This window comes from Betta splendens, chromosome 13, assembly GCF_900634795.4.
Source record: "Betta splendens chromosome 13, fBetSpl5.4, whole genome shotgun sequence".
Taxonomy (NCBI): Eukaryota; Metazoa; Chordata; class Actinopteri; order Anabantiformes; family Osphronemidae; genus Betta; species Betta splendens.
In genome coordinates this window covers 15,730,851-15,748,736 of record NC_040893.2, presented here as the reverse complement: position 1 = coordinate 15,748,736, position 17,886 = coordinate 15,730,851, and the positions used below count along the sequence as shown (strand labels likewise).

Genomic DNA, 17,886 nt, shown 5'->3' with positions numbered 1-17,886 from the left:
TCTGCAGCCATGTGGATAAACAGCCATTAAATACGTCCAGGCTGCAATTACACGAAGCGGCTCGAATGACCGGCCGGCTCCATCCACGAATGCACACGCGAAAAAGGGGGAGAAGCATCCACGCGACGCCGCACAGCAGGCAGGAGCTAATGTTTTTGAGACGTCGGGGGGGAAGCGTAATGAAAAAGATAAGACATACAATTACAGTGGGAGGAAGGAACCCGTCCTCTGCTGGCTCAGGTTCAGCAGGAAACAGGTCCACGCTTAGAAAGAGGGCGATGTGTCAACAGGACAGAAGCCACTAATGCTAAACTTTTCATCGGTGCAGTGGCTCCTCTACAGTGGAATGCATATCAACGCTCTGTTATTGAGTAATAGAAGAAATGTTGGCCCTCATCTCTGACTTCTCTGCCCCTCCAACCCCAGAGCTGTTCTCCAAACTTAGCTTTTATTTCTTATTGACTTAGCCTGACTTTGGATCACTTAACATCTGCAGTACCTGACTCTCCCATCTCATCCTGCCTCTCAGAGAGTGGACGTAATTATGGTAAAAGCTCGCCCACCTGGGCCTCCCTCCCCTCCGCTCCATTGTCTCCGTGGTCCGTCTATCATCGGCGGCGACGTTCCTCTACACGAGCTCCTTGCTCCCACCCATCCTCCTATTGTGCTCTCCAGCAAGAGATGTCACTTAGCTGACGCAGCAGAAGCGCCCTGGATCACTTTAGAGACACTAAGAAGAAGCAGCGGCGACTGGAGGCGGTGCAGAGGACGCTTGGCCTTCAGCCAAAACACACGTCATAGTGGAGGGGAGGTGTTGGCAAAAACTTTAACGTCCCTTCCTCTCACACACACACACACACGCACTGAGGCTCTATACTAAGCGAGAGGTCAGAGAGTGCGAGACGCTACGTCACAGCATCCCAGCTCTGGCACAACACCGGTGGGGACTGGACTGACCTTAAAAACTACTTAAAAGTTAAGAAATTGGATCCGTGTGGTACCAGGACAGAACCAGTGGATGGCAGGATCAATTTTAATAAAAATAGTAATATTTGGATTGTTATTGCTGGTGTTTTTGTAACCTGTCCCCAGAATCTCCCAACTCCCCTGAAGAGCAACATGAAACCACCGGATTGGCTTTTGCAGGCTTATTGTGGCTCATGGTGACCAGTAAAACGGACTCAGATGTGAAACACAAGCCGTAGTCTTTAACTTCAGCTTAAAATGGATCAGTTTTAAATACTGAATCAACACTACGTCTCAAAAGGAAGAAGCAGAGCGGGCCTCATTGGGTTAAAAATACCGTATGCTGTGGGTGGCAGGTCGCACATGATGACCAGCTGCAGTGTAACTGCTATAATACAATTCAATGAAGCGGAGACAGAGCAGTAAACAGGCTTACAACTGGATTCAGTCCTGCATCATCAGAGGATGAACTGGGGAGAGACGGCATCAGACTGAGTGACCACACCTGGTTCAGGTCCTGTGCACCAGTTGGGAGGCCTGACAGGAGTCACTCCAGGACCAGGAGAAACCAGCACCCTGCTCCCTGAACCCACCTCTGTTTTCCTGACACCTTAATACGACCAGGAAAACCCATTTGTGGAGTGTGTTTCCAAGTTGACTGCAACTCCGTATGACGGCGTTATGTAGAATTAGCGCCCCCTTCAATGTAACATGACATGGTCAATAAAAACAAGGCAGAAGAACAGCAGAAACACGACACAGCCGCCGAGTGAACACACTGTGGAGTCAATGTGCTGAACTGACACGGAGTCGTCTGTGAACAGGCTTGATCAAAAGCAAATAACCCGGTGCTAAACGTCTGCTCTGCGCTGAGGTAGGCACCTTTATCCTCAGCCATCATCACTTCATACCCCTCCATTAACACATAATGCTCGTCTAACAGCCTATTTTCTCTGCTCCGTCCAGGCACAGCTGATGATCCATCTGGATTTTTACACAGCTCCAGTCTCATTTAAAAACACAGCCTAGTCAAATCACCCGCATTCATATCTGGACAAAGGAGGAGCCCGGCGAAGGACAAAGCTTTTGTTTTTGGAGCTAATGGTTCAGCTGGTCAATTCAGATTATTACAGGCAACAACAAAGGTGGCTGCAGTGTGCTGCTGTAATTTGGACGTCACGCGGCAACAAAGCGGTGGAAGTGAAAAGAGCGGCCGTGTTTGTGGAGCTTTCCAGTCTGGCTGAAGGTCGGCCGGCGCCTGTGTGTGACCCAATGCTCCTCTGGCCTCAGCCCGGGCCAGCGACCCGGCCCGTGCAGCACCAGGGCACGCAGAACCCCCCCCACCACCACCCAGAGGAACACTTCACACAGCTGAAACCGCGGCTGATAAAGCCGCAGCCAACACAAGCCTCCTCACACACAGAGATAAAACTTCAAACACACACAAATGAGAGGAAACACTCTCCCTCACGCACACCGAGGCAGATGAACTCACACATCACTGATCAGGAGGAGGAAAAAGAAAATGTCCCCACTGTGACTTAGATCTCAAGCAAACAGACTAATTGCAATACCCTCACTCTCATGCTACAGACTCTAAGTGCAAACACACACAGACACACTTAACAAGCAGACATCTTTTCCGCTACATCATAATTTCAATCCCTTTCCTCCCCTACACAACAGCAAATTTATGGGAAAGGGAAATATTTCTGCTAAATTAGTTATGCTAATTACAGAGCAGTTCTCAGGGGGAGAGACGGCACTAAATGGCTTTTAATTCTTTTCGCCTGAAAAGAGACGTGGGAGAGAGCCAGGCAGAGAGTGGGGTGAAAGGAGAGAGCAGAAGCAAAACAGACATACACATTTTAAGATTTAAACCAATAAACACACAAACAACTGGCGTTAAAGTTTGCCTGGCGACACGGCAACAATAAAAACAGCGGAATTAGGAACTCGGGGGAAGGAGCTGGCCAGACAACAAGCTGCCTTATCAGCTTCAGGGGCGCCGGGTGCCCGGGCCGAGGGGGGGGGACTCGACGGCAGGAAAGTTTAGCCGCAAACTTTGTGTCGTGCAGCCTGTGCCAGTGGTCACGCGACGATAAGAAGGCGCGAGCAGATAACAATGTACATGGACGGCCGCAGGGAACGGCCGGTCGCCCTGAGAACGCTCCACACAAAGCCATCCATCCTGCAGCGCTCAGCGCTAGCTCTGATGCTAGCGACGCCACCGAGGCTTGGGCCGATGTGAACGTGCAGCCCCGTTCAGTCAAAAGGACTGTTATTCCATTAAAACTAAGGTGGTGGAGCTGCTTGGATTTTGTTCAGGTGGTGCCAGGTTTGCAGAACCACACGTTTTAACTTTCATTCCCTCCTCGCAAGTCGCTTGTGAGGAATAAATAAAATGAGTTTTTGAATTTGCATGAAGACAACAGAGGTTTTAAACCATCAATGCAGCTCGGGTTAATGTCTTGTTGCCATTTAAAAACAAATGACAGGCAGTGACTTCTACAAAAAGCAGCTCTACACTTGTGGATTTTGCTCCATCTGTGATCACACTTTAACAGCGACGACTGGAACAAAACTTACGTTGGTGTTTCTGCATCGTTGTGTTAAGACTAAATGCTCACATAAAACAAACAACGCACACAGCAAAGTAAAAGCAGCTGTACTCAGAACAGTCTGCTTCACGTTCTGTGCCCTTAAGCGGTGTGCTCAATCTCTAAACAACAGGAAGATAACACAACAATTGTGTTGTGCAGCTCCGATATGCAAATATTACACAAATAAATACACCGCAGCACTAGAAGTGCTCATCAGATAGAGAATGACTTTGTTTCCAGATGTACAGTATTTATACAGTGTTTACACAGTGTTCTGGTCTGATTTCAGCTACTTTTGACTGATGTGTCCTTGATGTAGAAATCTGCAAAAGGCCTCATTTCCAACTATCACTGCAGAGGAATATATAACTCCAAACGCGGCGCTGGAGGCAGTCTGTCATAACAATAAAGTGGAGCATGGCATTTAAACACTTTCTCTCCTCCAGAACAAATAAAAACAGCAGCAGCAATCGTGTTTGAAATGTATTTCACAGCCAGCGGAGGAGTTTAATCAACAGAGGTATGTCTTTAGAGAAACAATATAGGTTATTGCGTTTGGAGATGTGCTCTTATAAATTAAATATAGTGCAGATTTGGGTGACAGACTTCTGCACGGCGCCGTCAACGCTTCGACACAGAAATTATTAAAATTACTAATAAAAACAAAAAAAGTTGCACAGTGAATCAAACGCACAGTCTGGCCTCGGCGCCGTCATGATGCAATCTTCACTTTAAACCGCAGCTGCGAGAACAGATACGAGGATCTATTATAAATCACGGCCACTGGTCAAGTGAATGTAAACACACAAATTCACAGGTGCAAAAACAGTCACAGGGTTTTATTGTCCGTCGCCGTTGCAGAACGTTACTGGAAGCAGAGGCCACTTTTATGCCTTTAATTAGTCTGCAACACGCTGGTTATAAACAATGGCAAACGGGAACGAGCGCCGCGCTTCATTCTGGCAGGTGACGGCGCGGGAAACGAGCGAGACGTAGACGAGCGTACCTGAAATTGGGCGCGGACGCCCACTCCAGCGCGAGGCAGGCCAAGTCCACGGCGGCGTAGACCAGCAGGAAGAAGATGGTCACAATGCTGGCGATGGTGTTGAGCTTCCCCGAGAACAGCACCAGCTGGGAGGAGGGAGCACAAAGGGAGGGGGGGGGGGGGGGGGGGGGGGGTGGGGAGAGAGGCAATTAGCAGCCGCCGCGAGGAGTCACCCGCGTTGACCGGAGCCGAGCGTTTTGCCGCCGCGCTCCTGTGACCTTTGCAGCACTCGACTGCATTCCGCTGCAGAGGACGCACCTCTAAAATATGAAGTAAACAGCGTGATTTGCATGTTCCGCTCAGATTTTGGTGAAAATAAAGAGCCTCAGCGTCTAATAGGCGATAAACAACTTATTCTGTTTAGCCCTCGTTACCATTTAGCTACAGTTAAAAAAGGAAAAACAGGCCTGATTCCACAACATTAAAGTTTAAATGACTCTGAACACGGCTAAATACCTTAAATCTACAAAAGACACCAAACCCATCCACCACATATGAATGACCCACTGTAGGATGGCCAGTTATGCCACATACGCATAGAAGCTTCTAAAAATGACTCTGTCCTGAAAGCTCATGCAGATTAACTGTCCACTACTCAGGATGTGACGACATTTAGGGACATTCGAAGGCGTTGACTGCAGCTAAAGCTCAGTTTTAATGAAGATGCTAACGTACTGTACAGTATGTGCAGCAGCTTCGTTACCTGCACACCTTCAAGATACAACCACAGCTGTTTGAGGTATAATAACGAGTAACACACTAGTGGAAACATTTATGAACATGGTGATACATTATAAACTTTTAGCTTAGAGGCAGGTTGTGACCCTGTTCATACTGGATGGAAACCAGACGCAGAGCAGCTTCTCACTGAACACAGCGTCAAGGCTGAGGATGTCGACCACTTGCTGCACAGAAGGCTGATTCGCTCGCGACTCGACAGCGAGCACCTTCCCCCAGTTAGAGGCTGCAGATGGGCTGTAGGTTCACCACAGCGAAGGCACCACCGCCGATTAGAGATCACAGCACGGCAGCGGAATCAGAAAGACACCAACAGCAGCGGATGAAATATCCTGGAGTTTGTAAACGGTAAAAGCAACTACTCAATTTAACACAACATCAACGTATGTGTGGTTTTTATCCGCATGTCGGCTCTGCGATGGCGTGAACGCTTCTATAAAGAGGATCTATTCCCCAGAGCCAGCATCCGGGCTCCCTGCACCAAAACTTCCATTATTTTGGCCATCATTAGCTCCGCGCTGAATGAAGCCTTTTGTAGACGTTTGATCGTCGTTTCTGTGGAGGTGCTGAGTCTGATTGCACGGTACAGGCTGTAATTACCGCATCCACGAACAACAGTCGCTCTGCGGTTATCATTATTCTACGATTAGAAACTTGGACAGACTGGGTGATACTTTACGGAGACCAAGGGCGGGTCAGGGAGAAAGCAGCGACTGATGTAACCATGAGGGAGAGGTAAACTGAAGGTGAGAGAGGAGACTAGGTAATGATTGGGAATGGAGATTAATGACGTGACATTATTGACAGACAGTCAGTCGCATGAAAAATGACACGAGATGGAACGAGGGGGCAACGAGACGGCGAGAGAGGGCGAAACGGAAGAAGAGACGGGAAGAGGTAAAGACGCATATCTGACCTCTGGCAGCGAAAGTCAGCGGGCGTCTCCCTGGAAATCCTGCGGGAGCCAGCATTAATTAGCCATTAACGCAGGCACAGGCCAGTGTGTGTGTGTGTGTGTGTGTGTGTGTGTGTGTGCGCTTTCTGCCTGTCCTGTGTGGCAGTTTCAAACACTGCTTTCACTTCTGAGTGTGAAAAGCACACGTGAAGTGGACTCACATAGGCTGTTTAACAATTAAATGAGACAAGCTCAAGTTCCAGTCTCCATGTGTGTCCAATGAGTGTGTGAAGGAGGTGATTCTATGAACTGATTACTCTGCTCAGTACATGAGCTAAACCAGGGGGAGCTGTGGGTGATCGCCTTAAGTGTGGTGAGAATCCATGACTTCACCATAGGTGTCTACGTATTCACCTACTGTATCCAGCCACTGCTGATTTCAACTTGCTCTTAGAGTTGGTTTTTTTCTTTCACATAAAAGTCCAATAAAAGAAAGCTTTGGTTTATGTCCTCCCCCTCCTCCCTCATCGCCCTTTCTAATCCTGCAGTACACGAGTGTTCGAGGCGAGATTACAATCAGACTTTTGTCATCAGTGAATCATTTGAATGGTGGAGGAAGAGGAAGGGAGACGGAGGATGAGAGTCAATGATCTCTGATGGCGGCGGCAGCGCAGCTAACGATTTCCACGTAATTGCTCCTCCCGCAGTTCTGGAGAGTGGCGTCGGACTCCATGAGGAGAGAACGGAGACGGAGGGATGGAAAGAGAGGGTGGTTGTAAATAATGACACGCTGCTCAGCCTTTAACACTCACCTCTAACAATGATGGGCCAGTCCAAACTATTTGCTCCATGATCCTCCTCCCCTCTGTCAATATTGCTCCTGAGCCTAAATTGACTTCTTTCCCCCACTTACAGATACAAGAGGCAAAAACCACAACAGGCAGAGCTTTGCCGTCTACAGAGTGACAGCTTATTGGGATCAGCTGTTCTAGTAGCGCTGCACTTCTTGTGTGACAGGAAACCTTATTTACCAGGGAGCATATCAAAGCTCAGTTTTAATATCACTTGACTGCAGCAGCACCAAATTAAAACCAGTCAACGGGAGGAAAAAGTTCACCGACGAAGGAATCCTTTATAATCAAGTCGATCTGATTTAAGTGTAAACTGGAGCTTTTGAGTTAGTCCCCAAAATTAAACATCTTTGAGCATTATTTGTTGAATGTTGAGCCACGGAGTGTGTGTGACAGGTGTGTATGAAACGAGTCCAGACGGGAGTAGTTAACGCCGCCGAACGGATCGCTTCCGCTTGAAGACGGACTTTGCTCGAGTTGAACAGGAGAGCGTTTTGATCTTCTTGCCTCGGGAAAGTTTTGGGCTTCACAATCCAGACTCCACTGTCGCTCCATCTTGCCAGCGCTGCATTAAAATGATACTGTAGCAGCTTTGTTAAAGACTCTCTCTTCCTTTTGTACCGAGCTTCATAGTACTGCACGAATTCATCCCTGATTCAACTAAAATAAATACATTGTTTAAATCTAAACCGCCGTTGTCGCCGTCTTGAGCGGTGGAACGGGGACTTTCAGAACAAACAAATGAGCAAATGCAGTTATTAACTTTTTTCCATCTGGGTCCTTTTGTTGGTTTGATGCCTTAACTTGCAGAAGTTGTTTTGCTTACCTGCACAAGGAACCAGGAGATCAGCACTGAAACCCATGGGTTTCCACCGCGGGACGTCTTCTTAGCCGGAGACAGCACCTTACCTAGAGTCAAGAGATGAAAACGGCACATATTTAAATCATGAAAATAACTCCAGGAGCAGCTTCCATTCAAACACATCACACAGGCTGGATGCATGGCTGGAAAAACATTTCGTCACCGTCTTTAATCTGCCTCAGCGGACTCAGGGGTCCAGGTCTGACACTGTGGGCGTGGACTCCATGAAATAACAGGTGTCAATCAGATGTCACTCGCCGAGATGCCTGTTGTCAATGTTTGCACAAGTTCACACTTGCACAGTTTAACTCGGGTTCCTCTGCCAACACCTCCTCCTCGCTGCTATTTCTGATGATTATTGACATGCTACTTCCCACAAGAGTTCATGAAATATTCATACGTTCACGTTTCAGATGAAAGTAGGAGCTCAGCGTGCGAAGTTTGCTGCCGATGGAGATTGTAAAGTTTCAGCAATCTTCACAACCTGAGAAAAATAATACCAAGTTAAATGCTGGAATATCTTTCAATGCATTCAGCATTTTGGCTCTTTAAGGAACACCTTTATTCCATATTCTGTTTTTGTGATTTATTTTCAACCAGCTACAACAAATGAAAACTAAACATGAAGCTGTAAGTGTATTGATGTTGCTACCTCATTTCCTGCACAGGACAGTAGTTAAAAAATAAACTAATAAACCCAATAACTACCATGTTATCCAAATAGCCTCAATGTTTTCTATGAAGCCCTGGTGACTCCTAGTTTAAATGCTGTGTGTGGTAGTGGGGAAACGCTCCTCATCCTGGGGTCCAGTTCCTTTTTGCACATTTATGGACGGATTCGCTTTTTCTCTATTAATTCATGTTACTTCCTCTGGCAGAAAATCAGTTCTGCTGCAGATCACATCGGACCTCGATGAGGGATGACAATTCTTAACGTCACTGACATTTAAAAGTAATTTGTGTAATTAACTAAATGTCTGGCCTGAAAAGACAATGATAAAGAGAAAATAGGAGAGAGAGCGAGATCGAAGAGGGAGAGACAGCAGGATCTTGGCACAGACCATACATAGAGCAGACCAAATGAACCACCTGGATAGACTGGATGGGTGAGGTGAAGACTGCGGGGGGAGACCAGGGTTCAGGACTACATTTCACAGCTGATAAAGGATCGAAATTAAATCAATGACACATTAAAGACCAATCAATGAGACTCAGAGGAGCAGACTGAGACTGATGGAGAGCATGAGGGAAGGTAGGAGGGAGGTGAAGTAGTCAGAGATTAAGGACCTATAGAGAAGCAAAGAGGGGTGTGTGGGGTGAAAAAGCTTCTCTGTCCTCTGTTCCTTGTTACCACTGGACCAACATGCGTTCACTCCTCTACAACAGCAGCACTTCTGGTTCCACAGCCTGACTGCTAAACAGATTAATGTAGGTCCAGACGGCGTGTTGGCTGTTGGTGAACAGACAAAGGATTTAGAATCATCTGACTCTGCTCTGTCTGACGACTCCACGGAGGAACTGAGGCTAATACAGCCATTTATCTCCCCTGACACACACGCACACGCACAATAATAGACTTGTGAAGAACGGAGCAAAGGGCAGAATAAGAAAGGTGCTCCCAGTCATTATTAATGACAAAGTAGGAAGCAGCTTGGATCCACACGAGGAGACACACAGATGGAAACCACCCGGCTGCTGCAGCACATGATGCGGGAACAGCTGGAAAAACGTCACCCTTAACATAAAGTGTGTTAAAACTTTCACTCTGCGTTTCATCACCGGGATCAGCGCTTCTGTCGTAACCTGAGGGTTCATCGTCTCTCTCTAGCCTGGACCCATCATACGCGGCCCCGCTCTGCTTCCTGCACACACTCACCAAACAGGTCGTCTCTGGCCAGCGCGTAGAGGATGCGCGACGCCCCGATCAGGTTGCTCATGGCGGCAGACAGCGTGGAGGAATAAACGCCGATGGTGACGAAGGGGTTCCAGACGTTGATGTCCCTCAGAAAGCTGTAGTCCCTCTGAAGCAGGACGCTGGAAGCAGGTTTGGAGGAAAGAGTCAGGACTGTTAGCTTGTACAGCAACCTCAAAACCTATTAAAAAAGGTATTATGTTTTCAGGTTCAATTATAAAAAACCCACTATCATGAAAAAACCTGAATCACAATTCAGAAAACTAAGAGTGAAAACCACCAAACAGTACTTGGTTTTTATTTTAGGTCATTTGAATCTCTCAAACAAATAGAAAATGAATGTGAAATGTTCTAATCCCAGGGCAAAGCACACGTCTGCTGCATGTATAGGCAGATGTCCAGTGAAAAGGAAGTGCGTGTAAACGTATTAGCCGTTGTCTTGACAGCTGCTCTGAGTAACCTGCTTCCGTAGGTTTATGTAATTGTGTTGAAGGAGTGACAATTTGCTTCAGTTACGAAGGCGCCAACGATGGCTCCATCCCATCAGTTCATAGATGACACCAAAGATCCCTGCAGCCATTAGCCAGGTTTATCAACTAACAGTCCAGTGATGATCAGTCACTGTGTGAGACTTCAAAGTCATTTATCCTAAAATGAGTCAGTTTCCAATAAAAATTAAAAAAAAAGGAAAACAAGACTGAAGCAGAGTTGATTATTATTATGACACGGGGTCTAATGATGAGATCCTGGAAAAGGACGTCCACACAGCCATCCATGTATACATATACGTGTGCGTGTGCGTGCGTGCGTGCGTGTGTGTGGAGGTTGCACAAAGCCTCCAGCAGGGTGTGGATGATTACAGCCTGCCCCCCCCACCTCCTCCAATACAACGCAGCTCAAGAGGAGCGAATTAGACTGCAAAGTATTTCTCTCCGTCTCCTGATCCAACTCAATCTCTGTGTTTGAGTACGCACACTCTGCTCCCTCATCTTCAGTTTTAAAACCCATTCAAGTTTGTTTTTTTTTTACTTTTCTGTCTCAGACCTCGCCTTCTCATTTTACTTCCACTTCTACTGGTGTCCGTTCTCTCTCCCTCGTAATTAAGACTCTCGTCACGTTTTCTTTCAGGTCCAGTGAATTTAATACTCATTATCATGGCCCTATTAAGTATTGTTCACTCCATCCAAAGATCTGAGCGCGTTATTATTTCACATGGAGCCCAAGAGGCAGGCGGCACACACAAGCGGCACACACAAGCGCACATATACAGGCTTTTTACATTATCACAAATCAACTGAACAAAGGGTGTGTGGGACGTTAACAACGCCCTGGGAATTAGGAAATGCCAATTACTTTGCTTCTTTGCCATGTGCACGCATGTGAAAAAGTGTGTGGTGGTCATAACACCAAAGATCTGTTAATGTGATGCACAAGCGTCCACTGTGATATTAGTATCTGCGTCGTTGTCTTAGAGAGAGGGAGCGAGAGAGCGAGTGAGTAATGACGTGGGTCAGAATTTAGAGGCTAATTAATAGTTTCGCCAATGTGCAGCAGGAGCAGTATAAATCTTGAAAAGCTTGACATTTCCAAACCAGCTCTCAAAAAGCAACACTGAACTTGGTGATAGCTGTGACAAACAGCGTGTGTAGGATAAAGCGCGACAGAGAAATGTTGTCCGTGTGTTAACAAAATGAACAATGCATAGTCTGTGTTTCATAATTTTGCGATTCTTCCAGAGCTGCGTGTTCATTACAGAGCGGTGCTTATATGTGACTCAGCGTGTGTGTGTGTGTGTGTGTGTGGCCTGGAAAGTAATTATTGATCAGATCATCCAGCTGAAATGAGCTCTGCCATCCAAATAAAGAGGAGAACAAAAGCGCGAGGGGGCGAGTGACAGATTAAAGGAGCTCGTTTAGAGGAGGGGAGGAAACAAAGCTAAACGACTAAAAAGGAGCCCGCAGAGATCGCTTGGCCGATTGTTCTCGCTCCTTCTGGCCCGGCTCCATCCTTCAGCTCGTTTGTTTACAATTTTTATTCATGTCCTCATTTGTGTATTCATGCATATTCATCTTTTAATCCATCATTTTATGCGCTTGTGTTTCTGATTTCTAATTCGCCAGCTCTTAGGTTGGACATTATGGATTAATTACATGCGATTTATCAAGCGGACGGAATAATGAAGCGCTGACACCAGGAGCGCGTGTGTGTGCGCTTGTGTTGAGGTGTGTTACAACAGCGCTTACGCTGCTGCGATGCTGGTGGCCTCAGCTTTTAGAGGCCGAGGTCACTTCTCATCAGGACCAGCATAACGACTCCGGATCATCTGGTTTAATGACCCTGAAGAAAAACACGTCCACAACAACCAATAAATGCTGGAGTGGGACCAGACAGAGTTGCTGAGAGGGCTCTGGCTTGTGGCGACCATCGCTTTTACGCTCATTGCACCATTATGTGACCATTTGTGTCTGCAATATGCACCTGATGGTCCTGTAACTCAGCCGGGTTCTCTGTGCAAAGCGGAGGTTAGTCCTATTTACCAAGCGCACATTACAGAAAAGCTGATGCTGGTCGTTACCTCGCACGGATCGGGTGTTTTTCATGTGACTGGGGCTGTTGAAACACATGCAGTCAATTTGCATCACTGTCACCGCTGATGGTCCAGTGTTGCCACCAACAATTCAAAGCACATGACATAGGAATAAATGTTAAATCGTAGGTGTGGGCGATGATTATAGGTCTAGTTTTCCATCACGCCAGAAGGGAAAAGTAAATAAAGACCTCTTTCTGCCAGCACAGCCACTAGAAACCTCTCCAAAAGCAACAGCCTGAACATGTGAATCTCAATCCGCAAAAGACCTGTGTTACCTTTAAAGTCTGTATCCGGCCCAGTGTGCTTTGAATGAGCTCCGGCCTCTTAGAGACGAATGAATCAGCTCCATAGCAACAAACGCACCAGTACAAAACTACGCCGCTGCTGGGATTTAGTGTTGGTCTTTAGCCTCACCTGCCCTTGACCTTGTAGATACCTTCAGAGTGGAGCCACGGTACAAAAGGGGTGAGGAAGAGATACAGACACATAAAGCAGCAGCAGCAGAGGAGGAGGTAAACAGAAAGTAAAAAGGGAGGCGGAGAGGGGTTGTGGGAGTCAGAGAGAGGGAGGGAGAAGGGAGCTAAGTGCTCTCAGGGGAGTAGACTGTGGTTAAGGATTATTAAATGGGATCAATAACTAACAAGGCACACACACACACGCTCTCTTTTCCACCCAGTCTCAGCCTCCTCCCTCTAACACACGCATTTCAGGGACCACCTTCCTATTTTAAAATGTTTATCAAAACCGTGAAATCTCCGCTCCGACTGTTCTCCATTTCACCATTTCCAATTTTCAGCCTCTCCATTCAGTTATTCTTTGCTCCAACTTCCAATTTCCAGGCGCCTGTTTGTATTACTCCATCATCTGCCTTCAAATCTCACTGATATGAGGCGGCAATATCGACAGCTTCTGATATTCATCGTGGCAAAGCCTTGGAAGGATGAATATACACCATCATTCACAACACTTTTCTGTGGTTAGCAGACGTTTCTGCATTTCCAAACTGCAGGCTGTTGTTATAAAGGAGTAGCTGGATAATGTTTACGGCCCAATGACCAGTGTGGATGCATTCAGTGAAACCTAGAGCATGAAATTAAAGGTATCCTACAAACATCCTAGGGTCCAGACAGGCATGGGCTAAACAAAGGCTCACATTTTCCACGCATGGACCGACACGACTACTTTTAAGGCAAAATCTGATGTCATGAGTCCTGCAGCACAAAGTGCTCATCAGTTCTAATAAACTGTTGCAAATCTGTGATGACAACACAGCCCAAAACACGAGATCATCATCCGCGTCTCTCCCCCTCGCCATTCATCCCCCGTCTCTTCATCCGATCCCCGCAGCTTCTAATTCAGACAAGACATGAGGAGTTGGCCTGTCCTGCCGCCACTGTTACCCCTCTTCTCAAAGAACAAATGTGGACAGCAGCGAGAAAGATTAGGGAGAGGGGGAGAAAGTGTCTGGAATCTCTGCGGTGGCGAGATAGGTGGAAAATGACAAAAGGAGGGAAGGTGGCTGTGTGGATGGATGAATGAACGACAGCCCGGGAGGAGAAGCCAAGAACACTGCTGTGGGGCGATAGTGCCAGAAGAAAGCGATGAGGAAGAAAAGTGGAGGGAGAAGAAAAGCCAGGGGGGGAATAATACGAGAAGGAACCCTGGACTAGTTACCTCACAATGGCTGCAATTTGGAAAGCACAAGAAAGGAAACCTGGAAAGACCATGAGAAATGAGGCACCAACACAACGTCCCCCAGTCCTCACTGCCAAAAAGATCAACACGTAAAAGAGTAAAGCTGGACCACTACATGACAAAACACAGGCAGGATGATGATGATGATGAAAAATAAATAGACTGACAGAAAATAAAACATGAACTAGAGGAACAGAGCTAATGCGTAGGTAGATCAACAAGTGAAAACCAATCTGATTTTGAAGTTTTTAGGTGTGTGTGTGTGTGTGTGTGTGTTGGGGGGGGACAAAAAAAGAAGGCCCAGATTCAAATTAATATAATTATCAAGCCACCTATTATTACAATAGCTTGCGTAGCGTTGGGCGGATTAGCCCACAGGTCAGTGACGCAGGGTGATGCGGGGGGAGGAGGGGGAGGAGGCGTGTGCGGCTCACACACGTGTGCTACAGCTACAGTTAGTTAATATTCCAGCATGAAACCAATTTCAAAATTGAAAACAACTGAGCAACAAAAGCTGAGCTGTCATGTTCACTCTGTTACTTTCACTGTGGATTCAAGTTCTTAATTCTCTCTCACACACACACACACACACACACACACTATCAGAGCTTGATAAAGTAGCGACAGGGCAATCTGTCATGGCTGGCTGGCTGGTCACACGAGGTTAATAGATTCCCCTCTATCTCGTATCCCCACAGCCTTCACGCCGCCGTCATCACCGGCCTCTTACCATACTGGCATATCATCAGCAATCATCAGAACACAGGCAAACTATGGGCAGCCCCATTACCTGTGACCTGGGAACCAGCTTAGCAACTTCTGCATCAAAATCAGCCTAACACTTGGTCGTGAAGCAGATTCATACACATTCATAACACAGTGGAATTCTGCGTTTGTTCCCAGGACGTCACCAGACTTCCAGGACGAGCAGGACGTCCGCGTGATACTGGGCCGAGGAAGTGCTGGCTATATATCGTTGAACGTTAAAGTCTAAAACCGACTTCAGCTGCAAACTCTGGGTTCCGTTACCTCATCGCATCACATTGAGCCTGACCCGAGAACCCTCATATCGCCTCGCTCACATCCCGGCAAAGGCCACGGATGCTGTGAGATCGGCGCTGCTGTTGACAGAGGCGGACGCCTTCATAACCGCTTAAAATGCAGTAGAATCCCTGTCAATAAGCGTTTTCCCACCGCGCTGACATTCACTTTTAAATACAATCGTAACTACTTTGCCTTTTAAAGCTGTGATGCAGATCTACAATTTGCAGAAGGTAGTAATTTCGAAAAGCCTTATGTAAAGGTTAGTTTGTCACCAGAAGCTCACTGAAGGAGGAAGGAGGCGACTGGACAGCGTGTGACTGACACCCTTTGGACGACGCAGGCAACTACAGCCACTGCACATCTGTTACAACAGAGCCGGAGGAGGCGAAGTATTTCATGTTATATAATACACTCACATCTTATATGCAGTGAAACTGAAGGATTAGTACTTTCCTGATTTCTAGACTTGACTTTGTTACATGTAAGTTAATAGTATTGTCAACTAAAGCACTTCTAATTATGGTTTAAGACTCTCTTCATTATTCATGTGCAGCAGTGAAATAACATTTCCAGGGTGATCAATCAAGTTGTTTAAACTGACTTAAAGACAAAGAAATAATGAGTGAAGGCCTTTTTACTTCTGCAATGTTTTGCTGGATACTCAAACACGGCCATATTAATAACTGGCAACAGGTTAATTTAATTTAGGGCCACTTAGGAGCAGATCAAATCCAGCTAAATGTCACCTGAACGTGTCGTCTGACCTTGGAATTACAGTACGCCAAATATCTATTAGTTTGCATAGAAATATCATTAATGTGACGCAGACATTTGGAACTGACGCCGTAAAGATTTCAGTTTTGTTTTTACTCAATACCATATGTGTTCATGATGAATAGCAGTGGTTTACCAACAGGTGATCACAGAAGCTCCCATTTCCCCTCACAGAATCTGAAAGGTGGACGTTAAAGCCGTTTGGAGCCCAGCGGGACCCGTCACCGTCTCTGCAGGTCCACCTTTCGTCTCCTTACTGGGCTTTCGGGCTAATCAGTAACTGCGTTCTTGCAAATCAGGTGTCAAATGGCCATAATGCAAACTCAGAGCAATGAGCTAATTTGGGAAGTGAAAGCAGTAAATGTCAGCCATTACACAGCAGAGGTAAACTACCACACTGTGAAATTCCCTTATGAAACAAAGGAAAATTACTCGGGCTAAATTACTGAACATGTCACATGTGTGCAGTGTGAACATAAGTAGATGCACTGAGGAAATGCAGGAACCATTTTCCCAGTTCTCAGAAATGATAGTGAATTATACAAAAACAACTACACTCAAACAAGAGTTACTGTCAGAGCTACTGTAAATGGAGTCATGTCCCAGCCATAAAACCATTAGAACTAGATTTTACGCCTGGGTGCTCACATCCTTCTCCATTTACTTAATGAACAGCCTGCGTGGGCCAGAGGAACCCGGGGTTCCACGTGCGGTCCCGTCTTCCTGTTCTACCACCCACATTCATTAGCAGGAATTTCTACAGTCACAACAAAAACCAAAGCATATGATCAGTCAGTCAGTCACAAATGCCCCCACTACACACACACACACACACACACCTGACAGCTGACACTGAAAGTCCCAACAAGCCTCCTCGCAGAAACCCCCACACAAGCGTCTCACATCCACATCGGGTCCTAATCCAGCTGCAGTTTGCATCTGGCATCAGAACATGAAGTGACCGTGAAGCTGTACTTTCGGCAAAACTCATACAATTGCAGTACTTGTACACATGTACAGTATCTGGAATTTTTTCTGCTTCAGCACCAACCAACAACAACAACTAGTTATGGTGCCAATGGCTCCCACTGAGCCGTGATGTTAAACCAGCTCCGGCTTTTAGAATCTTGAATCGTGCTGATTGTCGATTTGATCTTGAATAAAGACGCAGGTCTTTTAGATTACGGCCGTGCGCGTGCTGCCGCGCTCGCACCTGCGTTTAACCTTGCATGGAACCGCGTCCACACCCGTTAAGTCCAGCCCTGCAGCGCTGCCTTGCTCCAGTCAGACGTCTAATTCTAGGTGAGAAGACGGAGCGCTGCAGAGGCGGTGTTGAAGCTCCGCCCCCCATCAGGCGCACGGAGGACGGTGCGGCAGGGTAAATGATGGCAGTATTGATCTCCGATGCTCTTTTACAGCCCTGTCATGTCAGTTTAACACCTTGGCAACACTCGCTTTAGAGCCGCATCAATACTGATCTGGGGCACTCAGCAAAAGGCAGATAGAAAGAGACAGTTAGATAGAAGGAGAGGGGGACAAATAAATAGGAGTAAATACTGAGAGCAACATCAAGGACTGATACTTTACAGCTGCAGCCTCAGCGGTGAAGTGGCCCAGGCTCCATTGTCAGCTACATGAAAGACACTTCAAGCCAGAATCTAATTAAATCTAGAAAAAGAATTTGGGTGAACGGTTCCTGTGAACATAATACTGTGACACGTGATACTGAGCTGAAAATCCTTCATTTCAGCTGCAAACATTTCAAAGTGACTTTTCAAATATGATTAGTGAGGTTTTTTTTTATAATGAGGTTTATTTTGCAGAATGCCTCTAGAGATGTGCAAGAGCTCTAATCAATGAAGGACAGTTTTTGCTTGCAGTTACTAATCACAGCTGCTGCTGGTCTTCAGC

At 46.6% G+C, this 17,886-nt stretch overlaps 1 protein-coding gene across 1 annotated transcript in view; it reads right to left on the bottom strand.

Annotated features, from left to right (window-relative positions):
• zgc:153039 (uncharacterized protein LOC767698 homolog) overlaps window positions 1-17,886 on the bottom strand; it is a 28,868-nt gene that overhangs the window by 6,779 nt on the left and 4,203 nt on the right. The window contains exons 7-9 of the mRNA XM_029172487.3: window positions 9,837-9,994; window positions 7,925-8,007; window positions 4,576-4,700 (exon numbers count right to left, since the gene is read on the bottom strand). Coding sequence (XP_029028320.1) covers window positions 4,576-4,700; window positions 7,925-8,007; window positions 9,837-9,994 — 366 coding nt within the window. The remainder of the gene's footprint in view (window positions 1-4,575; window positions 4,701-7,924; window positions 8,008-9,836; window positions 9,995-17,886) is intronic.